The 18,247-nt window shown below is 41.0% G+C and overlaps 1 protein-coding gene across 1 annotated transcript in view; it reads right to left on the bottom strand.

The window, feature by feature from the left end:
* The window catches only part of MCF2L2 (MCF.2 cell line derived transforming sequence-like 2), a 279,399-nt gene that overhangs the window by 220,490 nt on the left and 40,662 nt on the right, over window positions 1-18,247 (bottom strand). The window contains exon 2 of the mRNA XM_068968757.1: window positions 4,593-4,676. Within this exon, the coding sequence (XP_068824858.1) occupies window positions 4,593-4,676 (84 nt within the window). The remainder of the gene's footprint in view (window positions 1-4,592; window positions 4,677-18,247) is intronic.

The following is an 18,247-nucleotide window of genomic DNA, read 5'->3' as shown; positions in this document are numbered from 1 at the left end:
TTTTAAAGGGATTAAAATTCTTATTGTAAGTGGCTATATGACACAGTTCTGGAATGAAACAAAAGCAGAAGGCTACCAAGAGCTCTAGGAAAGTTATTGCTCTCTTGGCAAAAGGAACAGAAGGCAGCATTGCTTCTTTTCCTTCTTCCTGTTTTGGATACAGACTTGATGTCTGGAGCTATAGCAGCCATCTTAGGGTCAAGACTTACCTCCAGGCCTATTATGCATTGAGTTGGCCAAAAAGTTCATTTGGATTTTTCCATCTGGTCAACCCAAAAGTTTAAAAACAAACATATCCTATAGTCTACGTTTTCTTGTAGCCAAATACTATGCTAAGCACTATCCTTAAAACAACCCACTTTACAGATGAGAAACCCTGCTCAGAGCAACCTACTAATTGTGTTGGAATATGAACCTAGATTGTCTGAGTTCAAAGGCTAGTGTCTTCATTACACTAACCTGTTTATATTTTCTTGATTCCTAGCTAAGTGTCTGAACTTAGAATATCCCAAGTTCATTGGGGAACATGAAAGTTGTCTTCCATGGTCAGAGCCACCAGATACCCTAGCCCTGTCTACTATCCAATTCCTGCTGATGACCCTGTTGGTATCACCATCCAGACACTTCAAACCATCTGGCCACAAATCTGAGTGAGGCATCATGCAATGAGCCCTACTCTTCAATGAGCCAGAGGAGAGCACACTCACACAGCACAGTAGGCCAGGCACCTGTGGCCTCACTGAGAAAAAGGCTCCATCCCCTCCTTCACAGCATCCCTGGTTGATGGGGGCACTGGCTCTCTCTAGATCTCAGTGGAATCTGTAGATAAGTCCACAGCTGAGACATCTTCACTCTGCTTATCTGAATCAGGAAAAGTGCTGTGACTCAGAGCAGAGGCCAGGGCTTGGCTGCCATGGAAAAAGCCTAACTGAGGAGATTCCTATTTTACAACCACAGCTACTCAGGCACCCACAACAGCCCCGTTGCTGACATTTGCTGCCTCTGTCAGGTAAGTAGGGAAGTTAAAGATGAGAAGCAGGCCTGCTAATTCCAAAAACTACCTGCTGACTCAGAGAACCCCATGGCTGCTGATATTTTTCTTGATTTGCAGTGTGGCAAATTCTATCACAGCTAATCCATGCTTCTCTCTCAAAGGAAGGGCAACTGTGAGGCAACAAGTTGACAAGCTTAGAAATGAAAGGATTACCTTTGTCCAGTCAAAGTGCCTCTCCTAAAGCAGAGGTATCCTCTTGGGCCAGTGTGAGTTTTCAGTTCTATGTTCTACATTAAAGAGTGACAGTTATCTCTACTTCTGACTTAATTGTGGTATTATATACACTATCACTGTATGGTTTTGGTCCCTTATAAAAACAGTCATACTGAAAACATGTTTGGTAATATAGAAATAAACACTTTTGAGAGACTAAATTATATCAGGAAAAAAGAGCAAACATTTAATTAGCAGTTGCAATATTAAGCATTTTTCATACATTATGCTTTAATCCTCAAAATTATGATGATCCTATTCACTACACAAAGTGAGGAAAGTGAAGCTAAGACAAATAAATTACCCAACATGATACAGCCAGTCAGTATTAGAATCTAACCATATCTAGAGCTGTCTGGTACAGTTTACAATTTTCCCTAAACTGCCTCTAAGAAATAAACATAGAAAAAAATGCCTCAATGTTACTCGAAAGCAATAACTTTGGATATTTAAGTGTATCAATCAGCCACTGGATTCCTTTCCCAGATGAATTTTATATGCTAGAATTATGAACTGAGTTGAGGCATTACAGTTTTGGTGTAAGACTATAGGAATCTACCCTGCCCACCCCATCATCCATTCCAGACCTTGATGCATGTTGGCCTTGGGCCTTCTGTAACACGGGGCCATAGCAGCAGTTGCCAGAAATCCAGAGCCTGTCCCCATGCTGCCTTCTGTTGTGCACCATCCTAGGCTCACTGCAGGAAGTTATGACACTGCACCTACAGGAGGCTGGCCAGGCACTGCTACCAGGGTCAAGACAGTGGTGCCTAGACTGGGGATGTGGGGAGAAGGGAGCCTACCAGCCTCACAGGACAGACCAGGAGGACTTAGGTCATTTCAACCTCAGCAGATATTATGTTCTAGCCTCTGTTCTAAGCATTAGCAATACAGGAAGAAATTTTTAAAATGTGGTTGTTTGGTTGCTCAGTAATGTCCAACTCTTTGCAACCCCATGGACTGCAGCATGCCAGGCTTCTCTCTCCTTTACCATCTCCTGGAGCTTGCTCAAATTCATGTCCACTGAGTTGGTGATGCCATCCAACCATCTCACCTTCTGTTGCCCCCTTTTCCTCTGGTCCTCAGTCTTCCCAAGCATCACCATCAGTTCTTTGCATCACCTCATTTAAAAATGAGAACCCTATGTTTATGGAGTTTTCAGTGACTATCTAAACAATAACCAATGTGGGGGGGAGAGCAGAGAATTGCTACTCTTCATTGCAATAAATGGGCTTCTAATTGTGGTGGCTTCTCTTAAAATTTCTAGCCTTTGATTAATGTTGTTGCTACTGCTAAGTCACGTCAGTTGTGTCCAACTCTGTGCGACCCCATAGACAGCAGCCCACCAGGCTCCCATTCCTGGGATTCTCCAGGCAAGAATACTGGGGTGGGTTGCCATTTCCTCCTCCAGTGCATGAAAGTGAGAGCAGAGAATTCCCTAGAATGTTGTGCATTGTGTAAGATGCTCCCACCTAGGACACCAACTGTGAAATGCGGAGTGATATCCTAACACTGGAAATTGAATTTTTCTCAGATTCAGTAGGAGAAAATAGGAGTTTGTTGTTGTTTAGCCACTAAACCGTGTCTGATTCTTTGCAACCCTATGGAAGGTAGCCTGCCAGGCTCTTCTGTCCATTGGATTTCCCAGGCAAGAATACTGGAGTGGGTTGCCATTTCCTTCTCCAGAGGATCTTCCCAACCCAGGGATCAAACCTGGATCTGTGTTGGCAAGTAGATTGTTTACCACTGAGCCACTTGGGAAGCCCATGAGGAGTTTGGGGTAAAGTAAAAAAGATTTAGAGAAAGGGAAAAAATGTGATTATTTTTGCATCGTATTTTATAGAATAAAATTCATGCCAATTACACATTCTTTCTGTGATATAACTAAGATGACTTTGTTGCTTTTTTTTTTTTTTTCAGAACAGATATAAAGGGAGAGTGACTTGCCACCTTATTTCTCTGTAATATGTGCTGAGGACATCTAATCTCATTAACCCATGCTTCTAAGAAAGGTTTAACTATAATTCAGGATTGGTCTGTACCTCCAGTTTCAGTAAACTCATGTTACCCTGGGCTAAGAGAATAAAAAAGAATAGTATTCTAGTAATGGCAAATTTTCAGGGTTATACCTATGCTCAGAAAATTTCTAGCATTAAAAAAAAATTTTTTTTAATTTTTGGTTGTTTTGGGTCTTTGTTGTTGCATACAGGCTTTCACTATTTGTGGTAAGCAGGGGCTACTCTTCATTGCAATAAATGGGCTTCTAATTGTGGTGGCTTCCCTTAAAATTTCTAGCCTTTGATTAATGTTGTTGCTACTGCTAAGTCACGTCAGTTGTGTCTAACTCTGTGTGACCCCATAGACAGCAGCCCACCAGGCTCCCATTCCTGGGATTCTCCAGGCAAGAATACTGGGGTGGGTTGCCATTTCCTCCTCCAGTGCATGAAAGTGAAAAGTGAAAGTGAAGCCACTCAGTCATGTCTGACTCTTTGCGACCCCATAGACTGTAGCCTACCAGGCTCCTCCGTCCATGGGATTTCCCAGGCAAGAGTACAGAGTGGGTTGCCATTGCCTTCTCCGCTGATTAATGTTAGTTTTTCTTTATTCCTAATCAAATGCTTAATGAAAATTGATGTATTTAAATTAGATCCATTAGAGATAAGAATAAAAGACAAATCTCTCAGAGAACAAATTACCTCAGCAACATTCATGAACTCTTAAAACCAAGATTGTCTTACGGTTGGATCTTGGTAGAACATTCAACGAGAATATTGGAAGAACATCATAGTGGCAAGCTATTGTCATACTTGTTTCTTTTTCTGTCCTCAAAAACTTCAGCTCTATTATCTACAACCTCAAAGAAATGTATTCCTTGGGAAAGATCAAATCTCACCCAACAGCAAAAGGAGTAACATCTATGAGATCCCACCTTCCTCCTGCTGGACAATCCTCAGCTCATTCTAGTCCTGGGTGAGGCTTTGGGGATGACTGAGAAGTGAAGTGGCTCAGTGGTGTGTGACTCTTTGCAATCTGACTCTTTGCGATCCCATGGACTGTATAGCCTAGCAGGCTCCTCGGCCTATGGAATTTTCCAGGCAAGAGGACCAGAGTGTGTTGCCATTTCCTTCTCTAGGGGATCTTCCCTATCTGGGGATCGAACCCAGGTCTCCTGCATTGCAGGCAGACACTTTACCACCAGGGAAGCCTGGGGATGATTGAGACTTTAATATAATTCTAATCAAGTTCAAAAGGCTGAGCCCTCCCAGTGAGACTCCCTCCCGTCAAACCAGTGAAATCTAGAAATGCAAATGAATTTGCAACTTACCTGAAAGAATGGCAAATTGTCTGTGAAGTTGTTCAATTATATCCACTGCCACCAAGGGCCTGATTTCCTGCTGCATAATTTCATCTGTATAAATGAAATACAAATTAGGTTAAATTCCTGCAAATTATAAAGAGAATTTAAAGGAAGAAAGGGAAGTTCTACCACTAGAGAAGTTTGGGATGTGGTTACTGAGATATGGTTATGGGCACATTATTCTCTTGAGAACTCAATTCCTGACAGGCAGGGATGGATCTGGTTTGATGCTTAAACACAAGAGCACAGGAATAATTTCTAGTGCCTCTCCCAAGGTTTAGGGAGGGATCAATGCAAGGAAGAAACCTTGAAGTTTAAGCTTCAGTAGCTTCACAGCAAACCTGCCAGGATGGTTTCATTACCAAGGCAGGTGCTTAGGGTCTGCTCACTCCTTTGGGTCTGTAGGACATTTTAAATACAAACAATGAAAGAAACCAGAGTTCATCTCAAACTGGGTCATGAAACCAATCTGGGACTTACAAAGGTTCTTTGATTTTTATTCTTTTCCTCACTTCCTTCCTTTCTGCCTCTCTCCTTAGTCAGCTCCATTCCTTTTTTCCCTCCCTTCCAGAATACCTCACAGAGCCTCTTCCAACTGGCAAACATGTTTAAGGATCTTAAATAAAGATGATCCTCACTGAACCAAATGTTACAGGTTTCCAAAGCAAAAATTCAGATCTTTCAAGCACAAACTTACAAATGTCCTCTAACCCCAAAGAGTGATTTATAATCACTAACACTGCTTTTACCCATTTGGGGAAAGAGGACTAGTGAGAAGTGAAGACTGAGTGGCACCTCTTAACCTGGCCTGGGCAGAGGAAGACATTTTCATGCTTTCTTTTTTTTTTAACAACACTAATCCTTTATTGAAATGGCTTTCATGTAATAATGTCATACCCATTAATAGACCTCAGCCATTCACTTAAGCCCATCTAAGTAGCTTGATCAGATTCCATTAAAATAATGTATGATTTCTTTAATTCCAGCATGACTTAGCTACAGATTTATTTCATACTGAACTTTATTTATTTTTTTAATATAAATTTATTTCTTTTAATTGAAGGTTCATTTTCATGCTTTCTTTGCCTACGACATTATTATCCTCATTTAACTATTTCCAAGGGAACCTCAAGAAATGATCTAGTTATTGTTTTACAGCAGTAAACATCACGTTAGATTAAGGCACAAACCAAATAACTTTGTATGTTGAAGCTAAATAGGTTATCTCAAGTGTTTTGGCATGGAGACAGGGTAATGTGATTTTCTAATACTGATCAATCCGAAGGTAATATTTGGGAAGCTCCTCCGAAAGCCTTGGTGCCGGGGTCCAGCCCCGGCGGATCCAGGGAATTCGAAGCGTGGACAGCGTTGGCGAGGAGAAACTTATTTATTTATTAATATAGAAATATAAGGTTAGATTAGGAAGAAATAGTGTAGTAGGAAAATTAAGTGGAGAAAAGAGGCTGAATAACTTGGTATACGTGGAAAGCCAATAAAGTTTCAGACAAGGAACTTGCACCATCTACGTTAGGCCACCAGCGTCTGTTTGAATATCGGAGAGTGCCCCGCCTCGGGGGCTCTCTCTCTTACGGATCTTAGAAGCCTAGAAGCCGGGACAAGTATACATGGTGAGCCTCCACGCCCCAGATGGGAATTCAGCCGGAAAAAGAAAAGAACGACATGGGAAAGCCCAGCATCGGTGCAAGACTCCAAAAACTCCACTTTCAAAATTAGCTTATATACCCCAGGTTGTACATAAAGAAATAATGGAATATGCAGTTATTCAGGGGCAGCAGACCTGACCCTCATTGAGACAAACAAGGCTTTCTTTTTGCATACCCTCCCGTATACAAAAGGTCTCAGGTGGTTTACATTATCTTCTGGCCAAGAGGCTGTTAACATTTTTATGGCTCTCTTCCTGGACAATTGTCTATCAACCAGAAAACTCCTTTTCCCTAGAAGTGTTTTTTCTTTACTCTGCATCACCCTCAAAGTACTAAATAAAGTTACATTCCTGTAGAACAAAGGTACAGTGGGTTATAACAAAGAAAGTTCTTAACTCAAAGATCTAATGTTGCTAATACCAGGTCTACTACCTGTTTTTCTATATAACAACCATATCTAAAAATAAAAGATATGAAAATTTGGCAGCAAGTATTGGCTCAACAAATGAAACCTTTAATCAGTCCTATTCTAATGATTTTGACTCCTCGGAAGCCCCTACATTCCTAGGATGTTTAAAGCTTCCTGTGCCTCCCGCTGTCGCTTTCTGCAGACAAGCTAGAAAGCTATCAGAGGGGTTTTTGGATTGAAACACTCTTTCAAATGCAGAAAACTAAAGCCCTGAATTGACTTTTTCCAGAGAATGTCAGAAGAGTGAAAAAGCAAGCGGATTCTTATTTTTGGGGGGTACATGCTCAGGAAATGCCAGGGGGAAAACCTGAGATCTGACTCAACCTTGCCCATCAGAACTCTGCTGCATGACCTTGTCACGGGTAGAATTCCTCACGCTGGCTCCCAGCACCTTGGTTTTCACTTCTCAGCTTTGGTGTGTAGGTTATAGATGATGCATATGGAGATGTACCTAGAGGTGCTACATAAACACTAGCTCTGTCCATCACTCTGGAAAGGCCTTTCCTATATTTGCTTTCTGAAAGTCTTATAAGGGGTGGTGCTACTGAAACCCCAAGATGCTTTTCAGTGAATTCTACCACTTTTTCTGGAGGGTGGAGGGTAAAGCCAATACACTTTCCACTCTAAATTCACTAAAAATTCAAAGACTCCTGTATCACAGTCACAGGTGCTGCCTCCTACAATCAGTCTGCATGCAGTAACAACACTAAAGTCACTATTTCACAAAACAGGAAGGGCCTTCTCTGTTAGATTCACAAAGTAAAGCTTCTAACAGTAAAAAGATATGAAGTCTGAGATCTGCTTGAAAATATTCCATAATTCCCTTCTGCCAAAAACTACAAGGAGTGGGAGATGGCAGGTGGGGTTTGGGGGGAGATGAAACCAAATTGACAAAATGTGGATAATTGTTGAAGCTGGTTGACGGGTCCTTGGCAGTTCATTATGCAATTCTTTTGCATATATTTGTTTCCGTAATAAAATTTAAATTACAAATGGACAACAGCATAGAAAGTTTAAGCATAAATAGGAGTTATACAATTGAAGAGTTTTTCAGATTACAATCTCCCAGTGATCTGAGTTGTTATTTTTCCATACCTGAGGCAGTCTATTTAAGGGAAAGTGACCCCAGAGAAAAACCAAGATCATAAGATGCAATTTATTGTTATTTTACCTCAATATTTGAGGTGTGCTTTAAAGTAAACATTTTAATTTTTAACATTTATTTATTTGCCCCAGGTCTTAGTTGTGCACATGGAATCTTTTAGTTGTGGCATGTGAACTCTTAGTTGTGGCACATGGAATCTAGTTCCCTGACCAGGGATTGAACCCAGGCCCCCTGCATTGGGAACATGCAGTCTTAGCCACTGGGCCACCAGGGAAGTCCCCTGGTAAACAGAGGTAAGATCTGAAAGAAACAACAGAAGTGAGTTAAGCTAATGATCCCCGTGTCCCATCTGATTTTTTAAGTGAAGAAATGGAGAGATTCTGACCTTGCTTGTGGTCACACAACAATTTCAGTGTGGAGCCTGGGTCAGCCCTGGATTACATGACTCTAAGAGGGCAAGCGTGATAGTTTCTAGACCCCTCAGCCTTGAGGAACACTGACTTCTGCCACTCCTGAGATACTGACTGGTGTCTCTCATCTTGGAAATTGCACAGCACTCCAAAAAGATATTCTCACCTGCCTCCTATGGTTACAAAAGGAACAATACTAAAATTGATGATTTGTTTTTCCAAGAATAGAAATGAGCTGATTTGCCTTTGGCCCCAGTTTTGCAGAGAGTGGCATGGTTATCCTTGAAGACTTCCCAGGTCTCCGTGAAGGGACCTCATAACCCAACCTGGCCTGCTGCAACAGAGCATGAAGGTTTCTCAAATTCAGTGCTGACTGAGTGCATGGAGGCGTGACCTCAGACACTGGCTTTAGCAATGCCTGATACCTGCAGGCCATGCTCAGTTCAGCCTCACTCATGCTCTGTACCAGGACAGGCACATAAGACCAGCCCTTGCTGCTAGCAGGCCCTGCTACACACTCCCATGGAGATGGGGCCGGGAAGGGAGTGCAGAAACTCTTTGGTCTAAAGGAACACCTCCCCCTACAGTGAGAAGGAAGCTGCCTCAGATCCACACAGCCCTGCATGCTAAGGGCTGTTTCTGCCAGTTTCTAGCTGGGCAACCACGGCAAGAACATGCTGAACCTCAGGGTCCACATGTATAAAATGGCTTTTCCTTCTCCAGGAACAGCTGGGCACAGCCAGTGACAACCCACTGACGTGGTGGTACCTGCTGCACCCTGCAAGTCCCTCGGTCCTGCGTGAAGGTTTCCTGCTTGCTATTTTAGATACGTGTAGATTAAAGTTTGTCTCTTTGTATCCCATACAAGGCAAAGGAAAGTGGTAATTTGTATCACACACAAGGCAAAGGGAAGTGGTAAGTGAATTTTGACATAATTTCTATCCTATGCAAAGTTACAAACAGGCCTGGAAAAAAACTTATCCCATTTTGGTCTCTTATATATATACAAATGTGTGATTATATGCTACCCTAGACCCTCAGTTCCAAAAATGCAGGAAGTATCCACAAAGCCCTTTGAGGTGATGGAGTGTACCCCAGCACATCCCATAGGAATCCAGTCTTAGGCAGCAAGCAACACATCTTTGTTGTCCACCACCCCCCAGCCACCCCCCAACCCCTGTCTGAGAGCAATACAGACTTTGGGGCAGGACCCTTACTACTGACTGCAACCTCCTCCTCAGGGCAGAGGGCAGGAAACAGGCTGATAACACCCGATGCAGTTTAACTGTTGCAACTAGCAAGAAATAAAGGGCAATGAAACACTTAGCCTATGTTCTTGCTGTTCTGAGACTTGGGTCACACGGATTTAAAAGGCTCAAGTATGGTCTGAGGAAAAAGGAACCAAAACATAAATACATAAACTAGTCATGAAATTAAAAGATGCTTGCTCCTTGGAAGGAAAGCCATGACAAATCTGGAGAGTGTATTAAAAGTCAGAGACATCACTTTGCCAACAAAGGTCCGTATAGTCAAAACTATGGTCTTTTCCAATAGTCACATACAGATGTGAGACTGTATGTGACTATTATGTGAGCCTAAGCCTTTTTGGACTATAAAGAAGGCTGAGCACCAAAGAACTGATGCTTTCAAACTGTGGTGCTGGTGAAGATTCTTGAGAATCCCTTGGACAGCAAGGAGATCCAACCAGTCAATCCTAAAGGAAATCAGTCCTGAATATTCACTGGAAGGACTGATGCTGAAACTCCAATATTTTGGCCACCTGATGTGAAGAACTGACTCACTGAAAAAGATGCTGATGCTGGGAAAGACTGAGGGCAGGAGGAGAAGTGGGTAACAGAGGATGAGATGGCTGGATGGCATCACTGACTCAATGTACATGAGTATGAGCAAACTCCAGGAGACAGTGAAGACAGAGAAGCCCGGCACGCTGCAGTTCATGGGGCTGCAAAGAGTCAGACACGACTTAGTGACTGAATGACAAAATTAATAAGGGGAAAATGTATGATCTGACCCAAGAAGGAAGGCAGACCCTAGTTTGACAGACCATGCTACATGTCTACTTTGCCCAGAGAATCTGGTAGGCAGAAAGGATGGAAGGATCTGCTGTTAGCTGAACTAGGAATGGGACCAGGATCTCCACTGAGCCACTGTTCATGACACTAAAGAAAGCACTAGCTCTGAGCCAGCCCTCACAAGACACTTTACAGATAACTCATTTTTTAGTTAATAATGACAGAAAAGGAACACACCTAGCACAAAAATGAAACTCCTCTTGCCATTCCATCCTCCTAGCCCTGCAACTAGAACAAACTTGACTGCTGAGAAAATACTTACAGACCAGAGGCTCTGAGGAATCAGTTGCTAGGCTGGTACAAAAAGCCACCATGGCATCATGCTGTGTTTCACTTGTTTCTCTCTCGCTCTTTTTCTTTTTGACTGCACTGGGTCCTCATTAGCTGTAGCATGCAGGTGGCATGTGGGATCTTAGTGCCCTGACCAGGGATCAAACCCACATCCTCCGTATTGGAAGATGGATTCTTAACCTCTGGACCACCAGGGAAGTCCCTCACTTCCCTTACTGGCTAGGTTAGAAAGAATGCAAAATCATTTTCCTTCTTTTACTGAGTCCAGTGCTATAGCAATACTTAACCTGAACCAGATGAATTAGTACTGAAGTCTTGTCCATTAGTTAACATTGAAGAAGAGGCGAGAATTTTTTAAGGAGAAATTTAGAAGATTTAAAAAACCAAAAACACTAAAAAATGTCCAACTTCTAATAGTGAAATAATGTAATTAAAAGAGCAATAGAATGTCTCATTTCACCTTAAAGCAACATACAATGCTGGAGTTATGCTGGAAAACTAGTACTTCTGCATGGCCTTGGGAGTGCAGCTGGTAGTGTCCTTTTGGAAACTAGTTTCACAATATTTTACCCAGTGATTATTGCAGAGATTACATATCAAACCCCATATATATATATATATAAAATAATTTGATATATATATTTAAATTTATTTAATCCTCAAAACAACTCTAATAGCAAGCAATATGGAACTAGATTTGCTGGTCCAAGACCAAGGAGAATGAGAATTTGAACCTAGTTCATTCTAAACTCCAAAGCCCAACATCTTAACCATTATAATACAGAGCCTCAATACACAGTCATCAAAATCTTCATAATCTTTTACCTATTCATTCTATATCTGGAAATATATAGAATGAGAAAACAACAAAATAAAAACTGCACATAAAAATGTAGACTAGAATATTACTTATAAAAGTAAAAAAAATGGAAGAATCATGAGGCAATTATGAATATCATGTTCATAGAAAAAGATTTAAGATATAATTTCAAGAACAAAAAAATATGTATGGTAAGATTGAAGCCAGTTTCAAAAAGAAAGAAGAAAGCATGTGGTATGTGTGTGCACACATGGATACAGGCATCTGAGAAAGGAATACATAAAAGAGTTGTGTGAGATCCTATGGTTACCCCCTTCAGTTTACATGGAGAAAAGTACACTCTGTAACCTTTATTTTTTATGTTAATAGGATTTTATTGAAGTACAATTTATATGCAGTCAGTGAGCAAATCTTAAGTGTACAGTTTGATGAATTTTGACACATACATTAACACAACCATGGAAAAGATCAAGATAGGAAACATTTCCATCCCACTAGGAGGTTTCCTTGTCCCCTGTCCCAAGCCCTGTAGCCCTCCCTCCCATAGACCTATGTGTTAAAGATCACACAGTTACCTCTGTCTTCATGATCCAGAGCTCAGTACTGGTAGGGCACACTGTACCCTGAAGAGCTACTCTCAACACCACTGGGGCCCCAGGGGAAGACACCACCACATGTCTTGGTCTATAGCCTCAAAAGAAAAGGTGAACTGTATCCAAATGCTATGATGATTTGTGGGCTGTGCCACTGCTGATGTCAGGGACAGACACCGCTTCAGAGTGCTGGGAGGACTGGAGCAGCGGAAGTGCTTAGGTAAGAGAAAAAACAAATTAATTAACTTGTCAAAGTCTTCCTCTCAACATGGTATGAATGCTGGAGATTCTTACATAATGAAACAAGCACTACCAACCATCAACATTTTCACATTTTTCCTTCCAATTAATGATGCAAATATATTCAGAATTCAAACTCCTTGAACACAACTACATTTTACTTAGATCACATTTAGTTTAGATCTCTGCTCTCAATGGAGTTCAACTTATGTGAAAATCTCAGTTATAACAATAGTGTGTTTGCTGACATGATGAGAAAAAAATAATGACTTATGGATTAGAGATCTCTTTATGATTCATCCAAATTTCACTGGCCCATCAACACAACACTCAGATGTATGCAATAATTCAATTTATTTATCTTTGCTATTTTCTGATTTTTACTCATATAAAACCCATACCTCTTTGCATATTTTAAATCTTATTCTTATGGGGTATGTTTGTCAAGGAAAAAGATAAAACAGTACATTTTATTTAACTGTGGTTTATGGGCCTCTATTCGTATACTCTTGCCCCAGGCTCTGCAGATGGTGGTTTAAAATTGCTTTGAGAAGTGATGAGATATTATTAGGTATAAGGATTTCTGTTTTTGAATGCTTATCCAAATCTCTTTTCTTTTATTTTTTTTTCATTACCGGAAAAAAAAAAAGTTTAAGATTCTTGATTAGTATACACATCCCACACTATGCCCTTTAATGAGACAAGCAGTGCGCCAAGGTGGAAGTTTTTATGCAGAGTTTCCTTAGCAACAATAGATGGAGATGATGTTCCCCTCAGGGCCTCCCTGATAGCTCAGTTGGCAAAGAATCTGCCTGCAATGCAAGAGACCCGGTTCAATTCCTGGGTCGGGAAGATCCACTGGAGAGGGATAGGCTACCCACTCCAGTATTTTTGGGCTTCCCTTGTGGCTCAGCTGGTAAAGAATCCACCCACAAGGCAGGAGGCCTGGGTTCAAACCCTGGGTTTGGAAGATCCCCTGGAGAAAGGAAAGGCTACCCACTCCAGTATTCTGGCCTGGAGAATTCCATGGACTGTATAGTCCATAGGGTCACAAAGAGTTGGACATGACTGAGCAACTTTCACTTTCACTTTCTTTCTGTAGTCCTTCATAACTCCAGGAGAGGCAAACTAGCTCTGCGGCTGCTGCTGCTGCTATGTCGCGTCAGTCGTGTCCAACTCTGTGCGACCCTATGAACGGCAGCCCACCAGGCTCCCCCGTCCCTGGGATTCTCCAGGCAAGAACACTGGAGTGGGTTGCCATTTCCTTCTCCAATGCATGAAAGTGAAAAGTGAAAGTGAAGTCGCTCAGTCGTGCCCGACTCCTAGAGACCCCATGGACTACAGCCCACCAGGCTCCTCCTAGAGACCCCATGGACTACAGCCCACCAGGCTCCTCCATCCATGGGATTTTCCAGGCAAGAGTACTGGAGTGGGGTGCCATTGCCTTCTCCCAGCTAGCTCTGCACCTGCGGTATATTAAATAAAAAGCGCTCAAAGCCCTGCAGGAAATAAAGAAAATCTGTGAAAATACTTGATCCCTCCCCACTTTAAGGCTCTCAAGTTTTAGCACTAGGTTTCAAAGTGACATGACCTGTATTTTAATCAATACTGCTCCAGAGCAATGTTCTCAAATTACAATGATATATAAATCACATGCATTTTAAAATGCAGATTCTGATTTAGTAGACCTGGAGTGGGCCCAGAGATTCTGCATTTCTAACAAACTCTCTTGATGCTGCTACTTTAATAGACAAGCAAGCACATGTTGAAATCTGACTTTAGACTATCCATGTTTCTTCCCAGTTGCTTACAAAGATGCACCTCAGAAACAAACAAAAAAAAAGCAACTTCTAATTTGAGTTTTCCACTAGTGCTTCTCTTATCATTCAATAAAAATGATCATCTATATGTATTCAAAGAATTTTTGAAACTAGATCGACATGGTGTAAACTTACCTTTCCTTCTGTGTTGATTCTAAGATCAGCACCCTAGGAAACAAGCCAACCCTGCCATGAGCACTTGTTTAACCTCTCCTTCAAGCACCAAGTCCCACCCTACTGCTCAGTGTGGGCTCCTTACTGCTTACCTACCCTTCTCATTCTAGGACCACTCCCAGCCTCGGATTCAAGAGAGAAGCAGTGTCTTGGGTACAAAAATAAAATATGATCTAATGTGATGAGATGAGAAAACTAAAAATATGACTAATGCTTATTCAACATGGCATTCTTCCATACATTCTTCCAAAGTTTCACATCTTCCTAAAGCTCTTAAGAGGGAAAAACATCTTAACACAAAGGAATCAAAATACTATTACCTTATACATTTGAGCAATAGATGGATAAATAATTTTATTTTTGCTTAAGAAAAAGCCCTGAGGCTCTGGCTAAACATTCCTTCCCTCCTCTCTTAGTGTATTTATTCATTCAGGTACTATGAAAGTAGAATGAAAAAAACTGGACTTGCATCCCAGCTCTGTCACTGACCAGCTCCTCAGTCTTCAGGTTCTCCCTCCATAAGATGGGAATGAATAATAATAATATCTCCTTCTAGAAGGCTGTTGTGAGTATTATTACCATTTATTGACCACTTTATACCTACTGAGCACTGTGCTACATGCTGATAAAATAAAAATTCATATTGTACATGACAATTTTAAATGTAAAAGTTTTTCCCTGCCCTTTGGCCTCCTCTCTCCCTTTTGGCATTCCTTATGCCTTAACCAGACCTCCCCAATAGCAGAAAAACTTGCTCAGCCATAAAGATCAACTTTTCTTTTATGGAGCCAAATATACAACTCCTTAGACAATAACATTCCTTTCTCAATCCTGTAACCTTGTCTGTGCAGACATCTTTGGTGAACTCTGTGTATACAATGTCAATATATCATTTCCTTTAAAGACAGCAACTGGTGCAGACAGATTAGTCACCTGGGCAGATACTGGGCTGCATGCACCTAATGGGAGTTCTTAACTTAAATACTTACTTATGACCTTATTAATTTTCAGTTCAGTCGCTCAGTCATGTCAGACTCTTTGCAACTCCTTTGCCTATTTGGAACCAGTCTGTTGTTTCATGTCCAGTTCTAACTGTTGCTTCTTGATCTGCATACAGATTTCTCTGGAGACAGGTAAGATGGTCTGGTATTCCCATCTCTTTAAGAATTTTTCAGTTTGTTGTGATCCACACAGTCAAAGGCTTTGGTGGAGTCAATAAAGCAGAGGTAGATGTTTTTCTGGAACTCTCTTGCTTTTTCAATATTACTAGTTATATTACTTTTATTGTGCCTATTTTACAAGATTATCTTTTCTTGCATTACCAAATGTGTGATTAGGCAACTTGAAACCATTGACCACGTATATATTTCTATAAGATCAATGATTGTACTAGTGTAACCCTAGATATAGGATAAAGCAATAAGAGGGAACAATAACAGACTAGTAAGACAGTGGGTCCAGAGGATTTTAGCTCTTGTTATGAGGGCCTAGTCCAGTAATAGTACGTTGAGTGGCCTATGAACAAAATCCATGCCTGACCTAAGAATGAGCATTCTTAGTGCTGTGGAACAAATTGGTCATGAAATGCCTTCCAAGCCTTAGTTGAAATTAAGACTGAAAGGAAAGGGATTGTAAAATAAAGTATATTGTCCACCGTCCAATCCTACAAGAATCAAGTCATTAGCCACTGACCTACAATAACCCTGGAAGGAATTCAAGGCGAAGATGAGGACCTTCTTTGTGCTTTAGGAAAACTGAAAGAACTGGCCCTCAGATAGGCCAGTTTTAAATATTTCCAGGAGAAAATTTTATGCATCTGGTTCTTTCATCTTCTCATACTTAGAAAAGCACTGAAACCATTAACCAAGATATCTGTTCCTCGCAAATAGCAGTAACCTTCTACCAAGATGAAGGCTTGACTGCATGTACTGCTTCATCAAAATCATATATACACTAGCCTTACCCCCTCTTATCTCTTCAGAACAGTTCTCAAAGCTCTCTGAGAGACTGTCTCCTGGTTATAGATCTCAGGTTAGCTGGAATAAAAATTTCCATTTCTTCCTTAGATTGACTGTTAATTTTTTTCATTGATGATGCTTTACATACATTATCTAATTTAATTAAAATAGCATGTGAAATCAATTTGTGTATACCAGATTTAACAGAAGCCAATTAAGTTTATGATTCAGTTCTTTGAGCCATGATCTTAATGATGCCGCCACACATTTTTCTCGATCACCCACATTACTGCCACCCATTGGTGATTTGGTTTGAAATACTGCTTGTAAATTCCCCACTGATATAATGTCATCTCTTTCTCTTTCACTGTGAACTAAGTTTGATAGAACTGGTTGTGTGCTTGGAAGAACTCGAGCAGAAAGGAAATGAGAATTAGATTGAAATATAAATAGGGATGTAGTATATGATAAAAGTGGCATTTCCCAGGACTTCCCTGGTGGTCCTGTGGTTAAGATTCTGAGCTACCACTGCAAGGGGCACAGGTTCGAATCCGTTGTCAGGAAACTAAGATCCCACAAGCCGCCTGGTGTGGCAAAAAAAAAAGGAAAAAGAAAAAAAGTTGGCATTTCCCAAGGGGCAAGAGGGACATTAAACATTTCCTCACTATCTGAAAGTCCTAGGAAACCTTTTGTAAGCCAAAAGGGTATAAAGCAAAGAGGCAATTACCTCAGTACACAATGCCTGAGTTCAAACCCTGGCTCTGCCACATATAGCAGAATAATCGCAAGCAAGTCAGTGAACTTCCCTGTGCCTTAGATTTCCTGATCTGAAAATGGGGGAAACTATAATACATCCACCTAGTATGGTTGTTGTAAGAACTGAGTTAATGTTAGAAAACTAAAGAAAAATTCTTAATATATGGTAGGTGCTATATAAAGGTATTTTTTTATTGTCAAAAATTTTTAATTGTATCCAAATTTCACTTCTTGCATCAAAATAAACTCCAACCATTATTGATTCATTAAATAATGAAAGGGCTTCCCTGATGGCGCCCATGGTAAAGCGTCTGCCTGCAATGTGGGAGACTCGGGTTTGATACCTAGGTTGGGAAGGTCCCCTGGAGAAGGAAATGGCAATCCACTCCAGCACTCTTGGCTGGAGAATCCCATGGACGGAGGAGCCTGACAGGCTACGGTCCGTGGGGTCGCAAAGAGTCGGACACGACTGAATAATGAAATGACAAAAATACTAAAATATGGGAGAACATTTTTATAATCCTGGAATTGGAACAGTCTTTCAAAGTGTAACAAATTTCAATAAAAGACTGAGTTTAAAAAAAGAAAAGACTGTGTTAGCTAATTTGTAAACAATGTTGGCAAGCCAAACATACCTTTAACAAACTCAACAGGAACGTAAAAACTGGAAAACTTTACAGCACGTGTGGCTAATAAACGGCTTATTTCCCTAGAATATAAGGAGCTCTTACATTAATAAAATTAACAAGAAATAGGTAGAGTGGGTTGGATGGTCCCCTCCCTTCAAAAAGAAAAAAGATACAGCCATTCCTAATCCTCAATACCTGTCAATACCTGTGAACATTACCTTGTTTGGAAAAAGGGTCTTTGAAGATGTGATTAACACTCTTGAGAGGAAGAGCCTCTTGTGAATTGTCCCATGCCCAGAATGCAATCATATAAGAGAGGGGGGAACAGGAGAAGACCATGGAGACAGAGATTGGAATGATGCGGCACCAAACCGACAAGAATACCTGGAGCCATCAGAGACTGGAAGAGACCAGAAACAGCTTCCTCTAGAGCCCCTAGCGGAGTGGAGGGTCAGGTGGGGCGAGTACCTTGATTCTGGACTTCTGGCCTCTAGAACTATGAGAAAATAAATTTTTGTTGTTTTAAGCCATCAGGTTTGTGGTGATTTGTAACAACGACCATAGGAAACATACCTCAGGCATAGACTGAGAACAGACAAT

This window comes from Capricornis sumatraensis, chromosome 1, assembly GCF_032405125.1.
Source record: "Capricornis sumatraensis isolate serow.1 chromosome 1, serow.2, whole genome shotgun sequence".
Classification (NCBI taxonomy): Eukaryota; Metazoa; Chordata; class Mammalia; order Artiodactyla; family Bovidae; genus Capricornis; species Capricornis sumatraensis.
The sequence above is the reverse complement of the archived record's forward strand: the minus strand, read 5'-3'. Positions and strand labels throughout refer to the sequence as shown.